This window comes from Polyodon spathula, chromosome 16, assembly GCF_017654505.1.
Source record: "Polyodon spathula isolate WHYD16114869_AA chromosome 16, ASM1765450v1, whole genome shotgun sequence".
Taxonomy (NCBI): Eukaryota; Metazoa; Chordata; class Actinopteri; order Acipenseriformes; family Polyodontidae; genus Polyodon; species Polyodon spathula.
This window is the reverse complement of record NC_054549.1, coordinates 35,429,011-35,447,250: the sequence shown is the minus strand read 5'-3', so window position 1 is coordinate 35,447,250 and position 18,240 is coordinate 35,429,011. Positions and strand designations below refer to the sequence as shown.

Sequence of the window (18,240 nt, the reverse complement as noted above, 5' to 3'; positions counted from 1 at the left end):
AATTATATGATGAAACATATTGGAAAAACAACCCAAATTATTTTTACATAATGTATTCGTAATGCAGTAGTTGCTAGGATAACTCTAAATAACAAACACATTATTGCTGTGTGAGTTACACAGTCAACAAGTAGGTTCTAGAATTCTGAAACAGGCTTCTAGAATGTACCAGATTATTTATTCAAGTCAGTTGTGAACTTGTGGTGAAAGGCTTTGGAGATGGAGGGTCTCTGTAAAGAGCTCTCCTGTCCTGTGTGTTTGGAGCTGTTCACCCCGCCAGTGCTGGAACTACCCTGCTCCCACAACTACTGCAGGCAGTGCATTCATGAGACTCTTATCTCCCAAAACTGCACTCATGTCAATGGGGAATTCTGCTGCCCCATGTGCAGGAAGGTAAGAGATGCAGGTTTGATATCACTATATACATCTGTGAAAAAAGGTGAAGTAGACTGTAAATGCAAACTTATCAATAATGCAAGGCAAAGATGATGTCAATAGTTTTAATGTATTTATCTACAACTATTGCATTCTAGCCAAACACATTGGACAGTTATTAACAGTAAACCCTTAATTAATCATACATAACCATTAGTTTGACATGTTAAAGTACCACATCTAAAAAATAATTAGTTTTAACAGCCATGTAGTTAAAACATTAAGTTTGTCTAATTACTTATTGTCATTTGTGCCTGTAGTCATAAAAAGTTCCTATAGATTGCATAGAAGTATAAAAGCTCTACAGCTTAAAAGCCACAGGTCATTTTTTGTGTTTATTTTAGGTTATCTGTTTGCGGGGAAGAGGAATAACTGGATTAAAAAGAAATATCTTTGTCGAAAATGTACTAGAGAAAGTTAAAGAAGAGATGTCAAAGATCCAAGAGAGAGAACACAATGTGAAATCCCAAACATGCAGGATACATCAAGAAGTGTTGAACCTGGTATGTGACTGACTTTTATAACCATGTCTTTGATGATTCTATCAACAAAGTAAGAATCATATTCAGAATGTGATGCTGATGCAAATTCTTTTTTTTTTTTATGAATTCTTATAAAGGTTGAAATTGGAAAAGACATATTTGCGGTCAGTGGTAAAAATCCAAGATACTATTTTACCAAAGACACATTATTGTAATGTTACGAATAGCTTTATTGTAATTTGCATTTCATACTGGTGGACCTCAAAATAATAAAATAATAACACATACTGTATGATGGTGGGTTACAACATTGTAAATAGCTCAGCCAGTTGGATGTCAGCATTATTAATATGAAAGTTACCAAGCAAACATAACACTGTATTGTTTTATTCTACTTATTGGTATTGCATTCTATAGATAAATATGTGACATCTGTGGAGGGCATCTCCTCTATATCCCCTTTCACTCGAAGATGCTCATCTGAGAACATTTTAAGACATATTTTCTGCATTCATGCTATGGGTGTGTTCTAGACATTAGGACTTGATAGATGAGTTTAGTCTGTAAATTCAAGATAAACCTCCTGATTTGTGTCTTGTTTCACAGATGTGTCTGGATGATGATATTCCGATATGCAGTATCTGTAAATTGTTTGGGGACCACAACACGCATGAAGTGGCCAGACTGTGCGAAGTTTATCAGGGAAGAAAAAATTGTTTTATAGAAGAGATCACGAAAATAGTTTTGAAATCTGAAACTACAACAAGAGTCAGCCAGGTACACAGATATGATGCCCTTTTAGAGTGTGCCTATGTAATGCAGTAGTATTAGGTTTAGCTTATAATCCTGACAGACATGTGTAGGTAGTGACACCCACACAAATGAACTACCAACAGAATCGTCTTTTACTGTTTGTAATTGGTTGAATGTTCCTAGTGAGCTGTTATTAAGCTTCTCTTTCGGTCATATCTGCGTGTAACAATCACTGATTTCTGCAGTAAATCGCTGATTGCAGTGATTTACTCATGAATAGTCTCCAATATAGAAGGCAGGTCTCCAAAGTCTAAATCAATGTTTTAAAACTGATCTTTGTGTAAAATTCTCACACCGTCTCTCTTTTACAGGGACTGGAAAAGTTGCAGGATGAACTTCTTTCATCTGCTGAAGAAACAAAAGCAATGATCAACGCAGTCGGGGACAGCTTGTTGATGGAATTACGATTCAAGGTATCATCATTAAAGATGAAAGTGGACAAGGAAAGCGCTGAGAAATGCAATGAACTGCAATCCGCTTTGGAAGAATTACAGGGATCCCGACAAATCTACATGAAAATGAAATCCCTCCTGGAGGAACACATCAATCCCATACAGTTTCTCAAAGAGGACAAGCAGCTGAAGATTGAAGTGGCAAAGCTGTTAAAAGATGACCATCCGCTGCCTGCACCCAAGAGGGATAGCATTTCAGTAGGGCAGTATATTGAAGAGCTAATTAAGGGAATAGATATTAAACATGTGGCCATATCAAAAGCAGACGATCTTCTTGTGAAAGTTGGTGATGAGTATGCAGCATGGAGTTCAGGCTGTTCGAATGCAGATACGTCATCTTACGATGGCTTGGATCAGATGATACGCAAAATTATGTCAAGTTTAACACTGAAGTCCAGTGACGCAAACCTTAGTTTGAGCTGGGAATGTCCGTCACCTTACTCGACCGGCAGTTCATCTGAAGATAGTTACTCCCCAGAAGAGGTTAAAGATATCACAATAGAAAAAAACTCTTTATAAATCCTGTGACATCTTGGGGACACTTCAATTGTACAATGTTTTACTTTACTAAGCTTACTAGTAAAACAGTCAATAAACTTGATTTTGATCTTACAGCTCCTTAATGAGCCTTATACTTTGTCAGATAATCTGTTTTCAAATGTTCCAGTGGATTGTCATTGTGAGTTATTTAAATACTGTAGTATGCATGAAATAATGTTTGCTATTCGTGTTCTTGGTTGACGTTAAATAAACAGAAGTCTGACAGTTTCATGTATTCAAACATTATGGTATTTGATCAACTGAAAATGTATTTTAAATAAGTCAAACATACAAACATTTAGCTAAATTCTTCATCCGAGTAAAATGTTTTTATTTTTAATTGTGTTTTTAAATGTTAGAGGGATTATTTGGTTGCTCCCAGGGAAACCAGGTTTTACTTGGCAGTGGTTGTTTTGGGAATGTGCAGGTGAGTTGTTTAGTATAAACAGTATGTGCACAAAACTAATTTAGTATAGCGTCAGCTGTAAATAAGTAGTTTGAAGTTCCCATGTGAAACAGCACCATCTAGTATATACATAAAGAACTTACACAGAAGATTTCTTGAGGACTCACAGAGCCTGATTCACAAAACTTTTCTGTTCAATTATGCACACATTATTTTGAAGTACACTGTTAAATTACAAATAGTTCCATTGCAAAATGAGTATTCCGTTTTTTTTTTAATGAAAGTATTGTTTGCTATTCATCCAAATAATAGAAAAGTGGTCCGGAACAGAGATTTAAAAGAGAACCAAAAATGTCATATCATGTCATGACAAACACACTATAACTAAACATTTCCTCAGCACTGCTCATTCGAATCAGTCTACAGCCATATAAAAAAGTGTTTAGAATCGTAGTCACCAGCTGTGTGATCTGGTCAGGTCATTTTGAATCAGCCATATACAGGATGAACTCATTAAATAAAGGAAAGGGACATTTAGCTCATTTTGAATATCACTTTTCTTGACGCATCTATGGATTTGACTAAAGTATAATATATATATATATATATATATATATAATATATATAATATATATATATATATATATATATATATTGTGAGTGGTAAAACTGGCACTGTGTGTCATCGTGTCCAATGCCATTCCCTGCTAATAGGAATTAACTGTGACCAGCCCTCTTCCATTTAATCTACTGTTGCTACCAGCCCAGTTACATTTCTCCTGGGTTCACATGTATTTCTTGTCATACTCAGTGTTTCTGAACTCCTTGAGAAAGCATCTGTTTTCATCAGTCATTTTGTAAGCGGTATTTTATAAAGCTACCCATATTAACTTTTCTTTTGTTCTTACGTTGTAACCTGGTTCCAGAGAACAAATCCTACCACAATCAAACTACTGCATTGGAAATCAGCTACAAATCAGCATACTCCTGTTTTATTTCATTACAGGGCTAATGGATAAAGCACCAACATGTGTATAGTTGCTGCACCAATATTGACTCATCCTACCACTAATTTATGACTTTTTTTTTTTTTTTTAATATATGCTTGTTCTGTTCTAGGAGGCACATTGTAATGGCTGTTGTGTGTGTGTGTTTAATAATTAGAGCAAAACAGTGCTGTAACCTTATAAGAAATATTATATTGATTATAGAGTATATAGTTTACACCAATAAACATAATTATTATACGTTTAGACAGCACATGATTACAAAATGAGTTTAAATGGGTTATCACCATAGTCTTAATTTAAAGCACAGTTTAAAAATATTTCACTGACGAACAGCAGAGCATTTGGATTTTGTAGGTGTGTGTGTGTGACTGGACTGAATGCTTGCAACATTCCAAGCACATGTACAGTTTTGAGACTGAAGCTATTGCACAGCCAGCTAGAAGGAGCAGAGTGAACAGCTTCATCCGGGCACTTCCATCTCCGGGTTACTGTACTGTACAGTACAGAGAGAGAGCAGAAGCAGGTAAGTGAGGGGGGACCCAGGAGGGAAGACTGAAAAAATGCAGAAAAAAATATATTTCTACTCGCCAAATATTTAATGCCACACACGCAGAGGATGCAGTTTTAGTTTTGAGGTGGATTGAAAAAAACGCAGCAGAAGACTAGACTGCGCGGTATGATAAACACGGGGTTTTCCTTTGGTCTTTTTACAGTTTAATAAAAAAAAAAAAAAAATGGGAATAATAATCGACAGTAAATTGCAGCCATGTCTTTGAAAACCGCCATTTTTTTCAGAACGGGGGAGAGGGTGTGCAAGGAGAAAGTAAAGAAGGAAAGTTTGTAGGAGAAGTTAGTGTTCGTGATCAGCTTGTGCACAGAATAATGTGTGCAGTTTGGAGGTTATTGGGTAATTGTGTTTAACAGAAATGCAGTGGGAGGGGAGAGGGATCAACGCGTGAGGTTTACAGTGAGCTGCTGTTACCGTACCCAGTCCCACTGGATTGAAAATAAATTGAGGAGACGGTAAGACAATTTTCTGTCAGTATTCTTCATTATCCATGTACTTAAAGTAAAGACTTACAGAACAGTTAGTAAAAATTAAAAATTAAAAAAAAAAAAAAGCAACAAAAAAAAAAAACTCTTGGCGTACACATTCCACAATTATATGGACCACATACAGTACTCAGTTCAGAGAAATAGTGTTTTTGTTATATACACAGTGAATTGATTCAATTTCATTTCTGCTATTTTGGTTAGATTTTCGATGTTGGCGACCTTTTCTTTATGGAAGGATATTAAAATATGCGGTCATAGCGCCAGCTTTACTTCAAGCCATCAATTAAAGGGATTGGCGGAGGATACTGTAAAGTAAAACAGTATTCGGCGTCTCAAAATGGGCGTTTTTAGCTCTTACATATGTGATTTATGTAGTTTTAGGTATAAACAGTTTATTTTCTTTCTAGAAAAACAGCCTTCTTCGAAAAAAAAAGTAGTAGTTATATTGATGATTGACTATGGTTTCGTTTACGTTTAGTAGTTGTTATACAGATGTTTTGTTAGTTGTATACCTTACTAAACCACATTTAATTGTGGCCCCGTGTGTATCACGGTATCACTCGATTTTTTTTTTTATTTCACTCGGTCACATTTACTGCACTCTACCTTCCTCTCAACCTAATAAAAAAAGGATGGATATCCCGACCCTTCTCCTCACGCATTGGTTGCAGGAGGTCAGTCTGTACTCCCGATTGGTGTAACGCATTGTCAATCTGGCCAGGCGCCGTCACTTCCACTGTCAAGCTAGGCTGAGTCGGAGACCTTGGCCTTGCGGGAAAGGGATTTAGAGGGGGAGGGGAAGGAGGTGTGCCTCATCCTTAATCCTTAAGGGGTGCATTGGTACCTCTAGTGCATGAAAGATTACCCCCAATAGAGTCCACTGCTGTTAGGACTCAGATATATCTTAACGTCTTTGAAACTGCTAGTAATAACGCCTATTGCACAGTATATAGATGTTTGCATGCTAAATGTGTTGAGTGATGATATAGCTAATGGCTTGTGAAATACAGAACTTGCATCATTAATATGAAGTAGATCTAATGCAGCCAATAAAACCTAACACAGCCAGTATAACCCAGATACCATATGTTAACAGTAAATGAACTATGTAGATCAAATATGTTTTACACAGTTAAGCGATTTATTAAAAATTGGACGAAAAGTTATTCATTATTATTAAGGGGTTCTAAGTTACAGGGGTGGACGTGGTCAATATGGAGCCCTCATGAATGCACTTCAATAAACTGGAATGGCTTAAAGGTACATCACAGCTTAAAATAATTTATATAAATATAATTCAATGTTATAAACCTTACCACACAATGTAGCGCTAATGCTAACTGAAGTGAAATACCCAAACACCATTATGTTACCAAGCAAAGCAAAATGTAATACAATTGTGAAACTGCTGGTGTAAAACTAGTTCGTTGTTCCAATTTTGCCTTAGGGTGGTTAATACATTTTTTGGGATAAATTAGTACATTTTGGGCCAATATTACAATGTGCATTCGTCATATGCATTGACTTGCATATGGCTTGAAACCTAGGATTAAAAGCAGTTTACTGCCCATGGCTCTAAACTAGGCTGTGATACATTGTTGCTACAGGAAAAAACACATACTGTAAGAGGCCCATTCAGTCATCACCATTTAGAAAGCTTACATCATTCTAAAACATTAAAACAAACATACTGAGGTCAGAGGAAGAAACTGTCGATGCCAGAGGTGAGCTCTTGGCTCAAGGATTCCCTTTCCAGAATAGAACCGTAAGGAAGGGAAGCACTGCACAGATATGTAATTGGCTATGAGAAAATGGCGAGATGTTACACTGGCAACTTCCAGCCAACTGCAACCCTTCAGACTTGCAGCGTCGGATTACGCAGACGGTCTGTTGACATGCAAGCGCACTGCTCTAGTTCATTTCTTTTGGCTTGCTGTTCATGTACTTAAAACGCCTCCTAATTTTCCCTGGCCTGCATTCTGCAGTCTTTACATGGATTTGAAATCGGCAAAGGTGCCTAAAACCGCATGTAATGGAAGTCTCTTTTGTATTGGGCTGCCAAGGAATTGGGACACGGCTATAAAACTGAATCTGAGCCAGTAGCAGAGGCTGTGCCACATTTGATGACTTACAGGACTTGATGGTTAGCAGTTGTCTTTTTTTTGTATATACCGGTATATATATGTTTTTGTATATAATTACTGAGATCTTTAAAAAAAAACAAACAAAAAAAAAAATGGCCATTTGTGATGGCCCGTTTTAAGAGCTCAAAAGTATTTGTTTATATAGACTGGGAGCTGCTCCATAAGGAGCATTTACGATCGATCAGAACACTTACATTTATTTACATATAAAAGCTTTGCATTATTTTATAAACTTAGTACATTAATGTATTTTTTTAGCTGAGAAATCAAGTGTTGTTTGATACCTCTCAGGTAATTCATTTAGTGACTTCTAGCATCCAGAATGCATTGACAGACCTATATTACATTTATTTTGCTATGTAATGCTTTTTAACATATGCATGTGATGTTTAAAAGAGACAAGAATGATATGTTAGAGGAATTATGAAGCCGTATTAGCTTTAGTGCACAGGCAAAACAGACTGACCTGCAAAATAAATAAAAAATCACTATATATATATATATATATATATATATATATATATATATATATATATATATATATATATATATATATATAAACTGTAGTGTCCTGAGTTGATATGCAGCATATGTATGTGATGTTATATATTTTTAAGGCCTAATCTTTGATAATATATACATTTGCAATGAACTTGTCTGATTTTAAGTGAAAGCCCATAGGTTTCGTTGTTAGCAGGGACAGGTTTATGACAATGTGGTTACATGGCTTATCCTCTGACGTAATCTGAGTCAATGAATCGGGAATGCATCAGCAGGTCTTATTAACAGGCTGAGCCATATGTCGCCATCCCAGGGCTTCCCGTGTTTACTTGGTAAGTATTTGTATACGGGCGATCAGAAGTTAGCTGAAATCTCCCAAAAAAGAAAAAAATGCTGCCTTTTTTGCCTTTGAATGGATTTACTTTGCCATGGGCCTTTGCGAAATCCTTTATTGAGCTAATCTAGTGAAGGCCTTGTGCCAATGTATCATAACGGCTACTGATCTTTGTCCCTGTGCCAATATATTCTGTATTTATCAGTTAGGGGGTAGTTTGGACCAACTGATCTGTTAGGGGGTAGTTTGGACCAACTGCTTACACCCATCTGTGCACTGGAATACTTAAAAAACACAACAGAAAAAAAAATGCTTTTGACTAGATTCTAATGATGGGCACTGTGGGTTTACGAAAGCACAGCTGGGACTTACGCCAAGCCCTGGCAGAATCTCAAATCATTGTTCATGTTGATGTAAAAGAATATGGCAGGTTACGACGCTTGTGGTGTGTTTTTTTTCTTTTTTAAACGTAAACATCTATGCTACTAAATGTTTGTGATTACGGTGTATGAAGGAACGTCATCTTTGCTTTTGAATATTAACGTAGCTGAATACGAGGCTAGTATTCAGGACATTAGCATGCATCAGAAGTACAGCTTGTCTTTTCATCAAGGCTTTGTTCAAAGATTTATTTATTGTATCAGAAGCTAAAGCAAGTTGTCTATGAGACGCATTTGAGAGACGCTGGAGAGGTATTGGGTATAAATGGACCAAATCCTTTTAATGGTTTTTACTGTTTATTTTTCTTTTGCGAAATGCTTATGGTTTCTTTTTGTTTTTCTGCAGAGGGGATGGTGCCAAAAAGTGGATTCCGAATTCTTGCACGTCTGTGTGGCAAGTATTTCAGGGGGGACAAAAATAAAATAAAATGAAATTTAAAAAGCTATAAATAAAATACAAAATATACAAATATACAAAAATATATATATATATATATATATATATATATATATATATATATATATATATATATATATATATATATATACATATATATACACACTGTATCAATTGTATATTTGTATCTGATTGAGATGACTTATTGCACTGAGCTTTTTGTTAACCGGAATGCAAAAGAACAGTAAAAAGTGGGTCACAATCATTTGACCAATTACTACCCAGTTTTTTTTTCTTTACTTCCTCAAAAAGATAGAAATTAGGAAACAATTCCACTACATATTAGTATTTATTCAAATTCTGTACTACAAATATTGTAAGGGGATACAGCTATTTGAACATTTGCCAATTTAATGGCGTTGGGAGAAAATTGTGCTTTGTAGAAATGCACGTTTTAATTCTGATTTCCATTGTTCCTAGGTTCTTCACTCCCTTTTCACTGGCAAATGAAGACAGTTACTTATGGGAAGTAGGGCATCTAAAGTGAATGACATTCATGCTTAATAGAAAAGTCAGTTAATAGTCAAAGCAGGCACACAATAAAAACATGGCTGCTTTCTGCAGTGAGGCACCCAGCGCCGCGCTAACCCTCTGAGTTTTATAGCACTGCGCATTTATTTTTGTGTGAACAGAAAGAAAAGTACACTGGACCACAAGAAAAAAGTTTCTAGTTTGTATTGAAAGGCAAATTTATCTTGGTTCCCATCCTACCAACTCCCTCCAAAAAAGAAGTCTAGCCATTTAGTGCTGAGAATGTTTAATTGCTTCTTTTTTTAACTCCCAAAACATATTAAGTATTCCTAGGCCGTGCAGTTTACTCTTCTTAAAAGCAGTTACTGAATGCGAAGATAAATCTCAGTTAATGCAATGACACGGTTAACATGCATTCTGCATCTCGTTCAGAATTGCAGTCCACAAAGTTGTATTTTTTTTTTTGATCAACTCCCGTCTAGCCAGAGTTATAAATGTAATTCCAGACAACACCTAGACACAGAAGCAGAGAGAAGCCGAGACCATTTACTTTTCTATAGCTGTATTAAGATTTTGAGATGGTACTTTGAAGCACTTGGCTACCGTATTTGTTTTTAAGTTACGTTTGGAGTTGACAGTGAAGTACAGTGTTCACGTCTTATTTTTCATGAAACAGGTACGAAGACGTTGCTTGCACTGTGGGATGAGGTAGTAGGTTGTATAGTTTTAGGGTCACACCCACACTGGGAGATAACTATACAATCTACTGTCTTTCCTAAAGTGTTAGAAAATCATCTGTGACATTCTCTGAATCATCAGTACTCCTCTTAAATTACAGTCTCCACGTTATTTTTTTTTATTAGCATTTTGAAGAGATTTTAAATAAAGATTAAAACTTATACAGCTGGACAAGGGATGTTTTTTATACTTATTATTTTATACTATGTTATCATTTGGACATAAGTGAAGTGAGGTAAGAATGATGGATTTAGATGCACTGTGTTTGTCTATAATAATGTGCTTTCCATGTTTTATACTGTATTCATTTTAAATGAATGGAAAAGTAATTTTGTATAAAGGTTCTGGGTGGAGAAATATTTGTAAAGTAAGACAGAAGCTCTTAATCATTGTATGTTTTCAACATAGAACCGAAAAAGCAAATTAAACCGGAATATGTTAAAAACTGTAACATGATTTTTTTTTTTTTTTTTTAATAGTCAAGCCATCCTGAAATTGTATTTCTATGCTATAGAGTATCTTCTCTGCAAAGTGTAATCATCTGTTGTCAATTATGCTTTGTCAGAGTGAGGTAGTAAATTGTATAGTTGTAGGGTAGTGATTTTACCCTGTTTAGAAGATAACTATACAATCTATTGCCTTCCCTGAGGAGCAGGAATGCAGCACTGTTTGTCAATATCATTGGAATGGTTCATTAAGAAAACAAGATGTGCATATAACCAAGGTGTTCATTTTGTTCAGGGTTTGAAATACATGGTCGCTAATGGGACTCTCTCATAAGAACAAGTCCCCCCTATTTTAAGGTGCAGTATTATTGATTTCCTGGGCAGGGCTGGGGGGTCTTTCATTTGCAACATTATAATATATACTAAAGGTTTCACTAGTGTTTAAGTTAATTTATTAAAGATCTTTCGTAATTCATCTGTTAAAAAATATAAATCACGCTTGATTTACAAAAAAGGTAAAGATATCCTTGGCCTGTCGGGCCCCACCCCCAAAAGTAAAAGAACATTTTGAGCCCTGCTTTTGTTAATTTTATTTCACGAGTAGTGTATGCGCATATAAAATGTATCATACAATGAATTACCTGAACATTAAAGTTTTCTTTTTTATCTGGATCAGTTGAAACAGTCTGAAAGACAACTGCTTCTTTGGAGAAACTGAAGTGAAATAGGGGCTCCTGGGTAGAGGTAGCAGGTTGCATAGTTGTAGGGCAGGGATTTTGCCCCAGAGGAGATAACTATACAAACTGCTGCCTTTCTTAGGGCTTCATGACTGCAACAGAATATCCAGGTATGTCCGCAATATTTAAATTGATTGGAATTCATATATATGCACACACATTATGGCTGGTTTCCTGTATTATTTCGGAGCAAACAAATGCCCTTTGGACAAGTTATTTTAATGAGCGTTGTAGCACCAGAAGAAAGGTTAGCATGGAAGACAAAAAAAAGCGACATTCATTTTAAAAGCGGGGTATGTTGAGAAGGTGTGGAAATAAATGATGAAAGGATTAGGAGAGTCAGAGAGGTCTAAAGGGTTTACCTGCATAAAGGTATGCAGGTGGCCACAGATTGTTTTACAATTATCCTGCTCTTATGGGGATTTTGATGTAGTTACTAAATTGATTTGTTGTATTGCTTGCACCACAGTATATTGCATGCAGTTATGCAAGCTACCCGACGAACCATTCCTAACACCTCGAGACTGAGCCTTTTCCATTTGTTGTTATGAATAGCCTTTCAGGATGTGGTGGGCACGTGTTTATACCGTATGACTTGTTTAAACATTCTTATGTTGGGGGTGGTGCTTTCAAAGGTTGGTGTTTGTCACACATTGAAACGAAGGTGCAGTATGACAGGTATGTTTTGTTTGTTTTTAAGTTTCTTTGTATGATTTTTTAAAATTTAAAATAAAAATAAAAAATCTGTTTAAACTGGATTGACTGGAGGGTTTTCTTTAAACAAATGTGTCAAACAGCCATTAACTGTAAATTAAATTTGTTATGTATTAAAATGAACAACCATTAGGCCACCCTTAAAAATATAACCGATTTTGGTTTTTAATGTTAGGTAGGTATTTTAGGCACATAGGCTATCACCCCAAAAAACAAACAAACATAATGAAAGCAAATAACTGAATTCATTCTCACGTCTTTTACTCACATTATCTGCTGTGGTTGACAAGAAGTTGAGTACACTGGTTGCAGACAAATAAAAGCAGACAAGGTGAGCTGTACATATCTACTGTAGTAAATAAGGTTTCATATAGAGGAGTGTTAATAATGCAGTGGTAAGTTGTTTGCCTTGTATTAGGCAGTATACAGCTATATAGCTGTTAGCAATATGGGGCATCTATCCTAGGATAATGGCTTGCTGAAAATCTGCGAGGTAATACAATTTGATATAAAGCAAGCCTCTTCCATTACAAAACAAGGAAACCATCTGCGGTGGTATTCAAACCTTTCTTAACACCTTCACAAAATCCTCTAAGCTCTTAACCTACATCTTTAACAGTTCATTTGGTTGACTGGTTTTTCAGAGTCTTATGCATTGAAGGAATAGGTTTTCAAGACATCTTTTCCATCGTTGGCTGCTACAGAGGCCACTATGCTTGTGTAGTCACAAGCCACATGTGTAAATCCCCTGTGAACAACAAAAAAAGAATGATTAACAAAAAAATGACAGGCGACTAGATTTTTTTGACAAAGTGGCTGTTGGAATTTAAACTAATGGGGATTTACTGCAAGTAGAAAAATTACTACAGTAACATTTTTAAATGAATTTCATTGTATTGTCAGTGGTTAATAATGATAGCTTGGTATGTAAAAAGCAGCATTTGCAGTCACATTTTTCTTTCTTTGTTGCCAAAATACAAAGGAGGGGTTCCAACAGCAACTAAACAAAAAATCCAGAACAGTGTGGGAATACCTAGAAAACATGTGGGATCCTCCCAGCAAATGGTAACGACTTTCGAGAGACAGGTCTTTGTTTTGTGCCTTTTTCCAAGTTAACACCCTGAGGGATAGGTCATTGGATGCAGTAACAACACGGAACGAGTCCTTTAAAACAGCACACAACACAAAAAAGTAAAAAGATTAACATTTAGCAAATAAACAGAATTATTGAAACAAATGCAAATCGATTAAAAGACAATGCTGGTCATACCACACACATGGCAGTGATTTGTTCCTTGTGATCCTGGAAGCTTGCAATCTGTGAACCCGCAATGGAATACAACTTCAGTTCTTTTCCTTGGGCAATAAGAATCGTGCCACTACCATGTGCTTCAAGGTGGATATCTGAATTCCAGCCATCAAATAGCAATTGAAAACCTCCAACCTGTTCAACTTGAAAACAGCAGAGCACAAGTGAAGTAACATTTACAACAAGACACTACGTGTATCTGTTACCCAGATACACGTCAGTCGCGTTTTACCGCCCTTTTATTGAGAATAAAATCGCATTATACACATGTAACAAATTAATGCACTTACCCGTCGTGATTTCTGACTCCGTCACCAGTTCTGTGATACAAGCCCATCTCTTCAATGTTACAATGCGCTTATTTAACCATCAGTCCCCAGTTTTGTTTTTTTTCATTTTATTTCTGGCATGGCAGATCAATCTATTATTGTGCATCAAGTTAATCATTTCACAGTTTTAGATACTGTGGTGGATTATTATAATTATTATTTATTTTAATCTGTGATCTTTAGTTGCTTTTGTGCATTTTAATTTGCAAGTGAACTGAAATTAGAGCCTTATCAAGCACTATATTTAGCAATTTTAAATACTGACTGGATACTGTTTTAATTCTGGAACCTGGTGTGTTTTTTTTTTTTCTTTTTTTTTTATCTTTTGCTAAATTGCATTGCCTTTTACATTGTATGCAGTTCTGTGCATTGGTAACATTTTTATTTCATTTTGCTGTTGGGTCATTAATGGGGAATTTTACAGAATGTACAATATGTACTGGATTTAAAAGAATGTACTGTATTACAGTCCACGTGTCATATGTTTTGTCAAATTATATTTTCAGAATCATATCGTTCTGAATAAATTACTCCTTTTATTGAAAATATAGTACCGTACCAACAAAACCAACTACATCAACAGGAAGCCTACTCATTTTAAAACACAGTCCTTTCAGCTATGTATTTTCTGACATTGCATCTTTTTTGTGTTCCCTGAAAAAACTGACAAGTGTTTGTCTTTTACTGCTGTGTTATTCCCCCAACTTGTGCGCTAACAAATTTCAAAGAAAGAATCAATGAAAGATCCCTCTGGGTGAAAAACGAAACTCACAGGAGGACCGTCTTCAAACAGTTAATCATTGGAGACAGATTACTGTAAATGAATCCTGCTGAATCAAATCTGCCATGAGCGATCTCTTGTCATGTCAGATATAAGCAAAAATAAGAAAAATTAAACAGCAACAGTGCCAAAGAAAAATATGCGCTACAATATACGTCTCCCTGTACAGTTCCTCAAATCCAAGCCACATTTCTTTTCTCTGTATGAAATGTGTGCATGTGTGTGCAGAGCTGGGGGTTGTTTGGGTGGTAGAGGGCAGGTTACAACGTGCTCACCTACATGCACTTCCAATCAGATGAAATAATCAGATATGCGTCACACTCATTTAACACTCGTCACTGAAGTCAGAATTTTATAGGGTCGGATATGTGAGTGCTGACTAATGTAAAAGCATTTAAAGCGAGCAGATGCATTATCATTAGTAAAAGTGCATCTTACCCATGATTTCTGTTTTGTATTTAGATTTTTTTGATTTGATGTCAAAGATGGAGATATTTTTTGTGTTTGACAGACCGTCACTGTGAACGATCATCACCCTGGCGGCTTCCGAGGGGAAGAAGCTTGCTGCCGTGCACCTGTTAACTGGTAAGGAAGCAGATACAGGTGGATCATCTTCACAAGGACAGCTTAAACTCTCTGTGAAATAGACCTAAAGAAAAAAAGCAAACTCTTACTAAAGCAAAGCAAAAATGAGCCAACAGCCGTTGATATTCTGATATTCTTTACACAATTTCCCCCCCTAACTCTGTCATCTATTCAGATTTTAAGATACCATTATTTTATTTTTTTTAAATGTCCTCACACAAGTGTACATCATGGTATAGAACAACATTTTGATTATTTCAGAATGCATGTTAGCGTTGTCATAAGTTTTAATAATAAATAAAAAACTTAATGCTCTTATAACATAGCCACATCAATCACACTTAAACAATGCCACCTATATGTTAACTTTAATAAAAGAGAAGGCATCTTACCTTCGGATGCAAATCTAAATTTTCCCTTAAAGCAGCCATTACCCAATTTTTGTCTGGTGACAACAGCAAAATATCTATCTTATAGGTATCGAAAGCTCTGATGTGGGAAACCTGAGACAGAGCTGGGATAGTCAATGTGTAAAGCACACCGCCTGATGTACCAGCCTGGAACAAAAGAAATACGAACATCAATATTGTGGTGTGGAGTGTGACATGCTCCTTTTACAAGTATTGTTGAGAAAACAGCCTTCTTAGCTAGTTAAACAAAAAACGCAACCGTCCTTTGTCTTTCTAGTAAATTTGAGCGTGCTGGCTAAATAAAAGAAAAGCTTACGATCAAGAAAGACTGATCTTTTCTGCAGTAGGTTAGCAATGTGCACGCTGACGATGCAGTGGGGAATGAAGCCACTTCATCTCCTGTTTGGGCTTTCCAGGCTTTAATCCTCCCCTGTGAGTCCGTACTGATCACAAGACCTGTCTGCTGATCAGCAATAATCTTTGTCAAAGGCACCTCTTGCACTTGGCTTGACCACAACTGAACGCCCTGAAAAAGACGAAAGCAGTATTCAGATTACAAAACATCACAAAACAAAACTATTAGGTTTTTTTAAGATGTAAAATTACATTAATTGTTTAAATGCATTAGTACATGGGGGTTATAGAGTTCAATCATTGTATGTTTTGCTGATTTCACAGAGATGACTATGAGCCTGCAAGTTAAATGAATGGTCTTTTATACTGGCGTTGGATGTAAGAGTAAAGGAACATTAAAGCCAGAAAAACAACACGTGAAATCCATGACTTGTGATAATGTGCATTGCACATACAGAATACATCGGAGCTGTGTGAATGCATTTTTAAAGACAGGAGGAGAATACCTCTTGAATGCTCCAAGCTCGAATGGTGCCATCACTGGAAGCAGAGCAAACAATGGACTTTGAGTCAAACTGATGATTGCTGTCGGAGAGGTAAACCAAGCCAACTATACTACCTATAAAAAAGAATTCACCCTTAACGTTAACTTACACAGCATTACTAAAAATGAAGTTAAAAAAAACAACAACAAAAAAAACGAATTTGTCAATGTCTTGGTATCGTACACTCACAAAAGGATGTCCTCTTTCTGAAGTTTACAGTTACCGATGTTTAATTGAACAGTGTCAGTGTATAATGCCATCCAAATGTGCACATACCACCTAGTGGTCAAATATTTGAATTACGGTAACTTTTTTAGAAAGGTTTTAGACAAATCCTAATTGAAAAAGCTAGAACTGTCTTTGCAGGAATGGGACGTTGTTGATTTATCGGAATGCTCCAGCACGCCCTGCTTACTTCAATGCATTGCACATACCGGTGTGACCTCTCAATGTTTTACAGGTGTAGTCTGCAGATGCTCTTCCTGACGTCATGTGTTGCTCCAACTTGGCCCGGCGAAGGTAATAATTTTTCCACGTCTGCATTTCTGGATTCAGTTTTGAGAGGTTGCAAAACGTCCAGCGCTGCAGGCAAATCTGTCTGTTGGTGTGAAATGCACTTATTAAACCTCACCATGACTGCCACATTATGTTATAATTATAAAATAATAAAGTTCAAAAAATTAAAAGGCAATTAACTCAGCATTAAAAATAACGACCTGTAAATCATAAATTACATGTATCATACCAAATTAACAAAATACTAATGTCATTATTACCATTTTTTTTTGCTATAATTACAGTCTGACACTTGAAACATGTATTTATAATCATTTTTTTTTATACTTAATATATATTAAAGTATCGAGGACATTGTGAGGTTGTCGAACTGTAAGCATTGCTTCATACTGTATGCTTAGTGTGCCATCGTGTGGCCAAAGGAGGTAACAACACATTAGTTAAAAACAAAAATGTACGCAAAACACTGCTGGTTCATAAAATTTGGCACTTGCAGAAATGTTTTTTTTTTTTTTTTTTTTTTTTTTTTTTTTTTTAAAACATGTTATTTTACGCAAATCCACTCACGTAGTTTTCACAATCCAACAGGCAAACACCACATAATTTTTCTGAGTAAAAACTTACCTCCACAACCATGTTGTTTCTGCAGCTCCATTCCATGACTATTGAAGACACAAAAACAGTTTTGAGAAAGTTAATTCCTCTTCTTAAAATATTGGATACAAAGCCACTGTTAAACAAACAATACGCTTGCTACTCCATTGAGTAAAGACAGGTGATAAAACCCCTGTCTGTGAGACCTCTTTTTACCTGAACTCTGTGGCTACTTTACCGTACGTCAAAGGCGCACCCACTAAGCGGACACAACACATGAGCTGCACCGATAACGCTTTGAAATGTTTGAAAGCGTTTGCTGAATAAGAACATAATCACGTCTCACACATTTGCATTGGTTACCGTCGTTCCTGTGCTAATTGATATGACTGTTTCTTTTCACCTTATTAACTAAGGAAACCGTGATCAGATCGTCTGCGTTTAAATAGGAGAATATGCAAACCAGACAGTCCAATGTCAGGGTGGGAAAATCGCACTCCATCTGTATTGCACTAGTTTAAGGATAATTTAAGATATTCGATCGGCTGAATACTAATTAAAACAAATGTAGCTTTGCTTTACTTAAACAGTAACCGTCGTCGTTTGACATGTAATGCTCGCCTTTACTTCCTGGTTTGTAC

At 36.1% G+C, this 18,240-nt stretch overlaps 2 protein-coding genes across 3 annotated transcripts; one reads left to right on the top strand and one right to left on the bottom strand.

The window, feature by feature from the left end:
• The first annotated feature begins 219 nt into the window (after positions 1 to 219).
• LOC121328330 (E3 ubiquitin-protein ligase TRIM63-like) lies at positions 220 to 2,701 on the top strand. Its single transcript, XM_041272948.1, has 4 exons — positions 220 to 393; positions 780 to 938; positions 1,524 to 1,694; positions 2,042 to 2,701. The coding sequence occupies exons 1-4, from the start codon at positions 220 to 222 to the stop codon at positions 2,699 to 2,701; spliced, it is 1,164 nt and encodes a 387-aa protein (XP_041128882.1).
• Positions 2,702 to 12,218: 9,517 nt separating this feature from the next.
• LOC121329296 (F-box/WD repeat-containing protein 12-like) lies at positions 12,219 to 18,240 on the bottom strand. Of its 2 annotated transcripts, none has more exons than XM_041274835.1 (10): positions 18,003 to 18,234; positions 17,630 to 17,667; positions 16,924 to 17,087; positions 16,451 to 16,563; positions 15,907 to 16,116; positions 15,573 to 15,737; positions 15,034 to 15,244; positions 13,447 to 13,628; positions 13,210 to 13,340; positions 12,219 to 12,924 (listed from the first exon to the last, which is right to left on the bottom strand). In XM_041274835.1, the coding sequence occupies exons 1-10, from the start codon at positions 18,099 to 18,101 to the stop codon at positions 12,825 to 12,827; spliced, it is 1,413 nt and encodes a 470-aa protein (XP_041130769.1). In that variant the 5' UTR covers positions 18,102 to 18,234; the 3' UTR covers positions 12,219 to 12,824. The 2 variants fall into 2 exon arrangements, with proteins under 2 accessions (XP_041130769.1, XP_041130770.1); XM_041274836.1 differs by having other exon boundaries at positions 12,220 to 12,924; positions 18,182 to 18,240.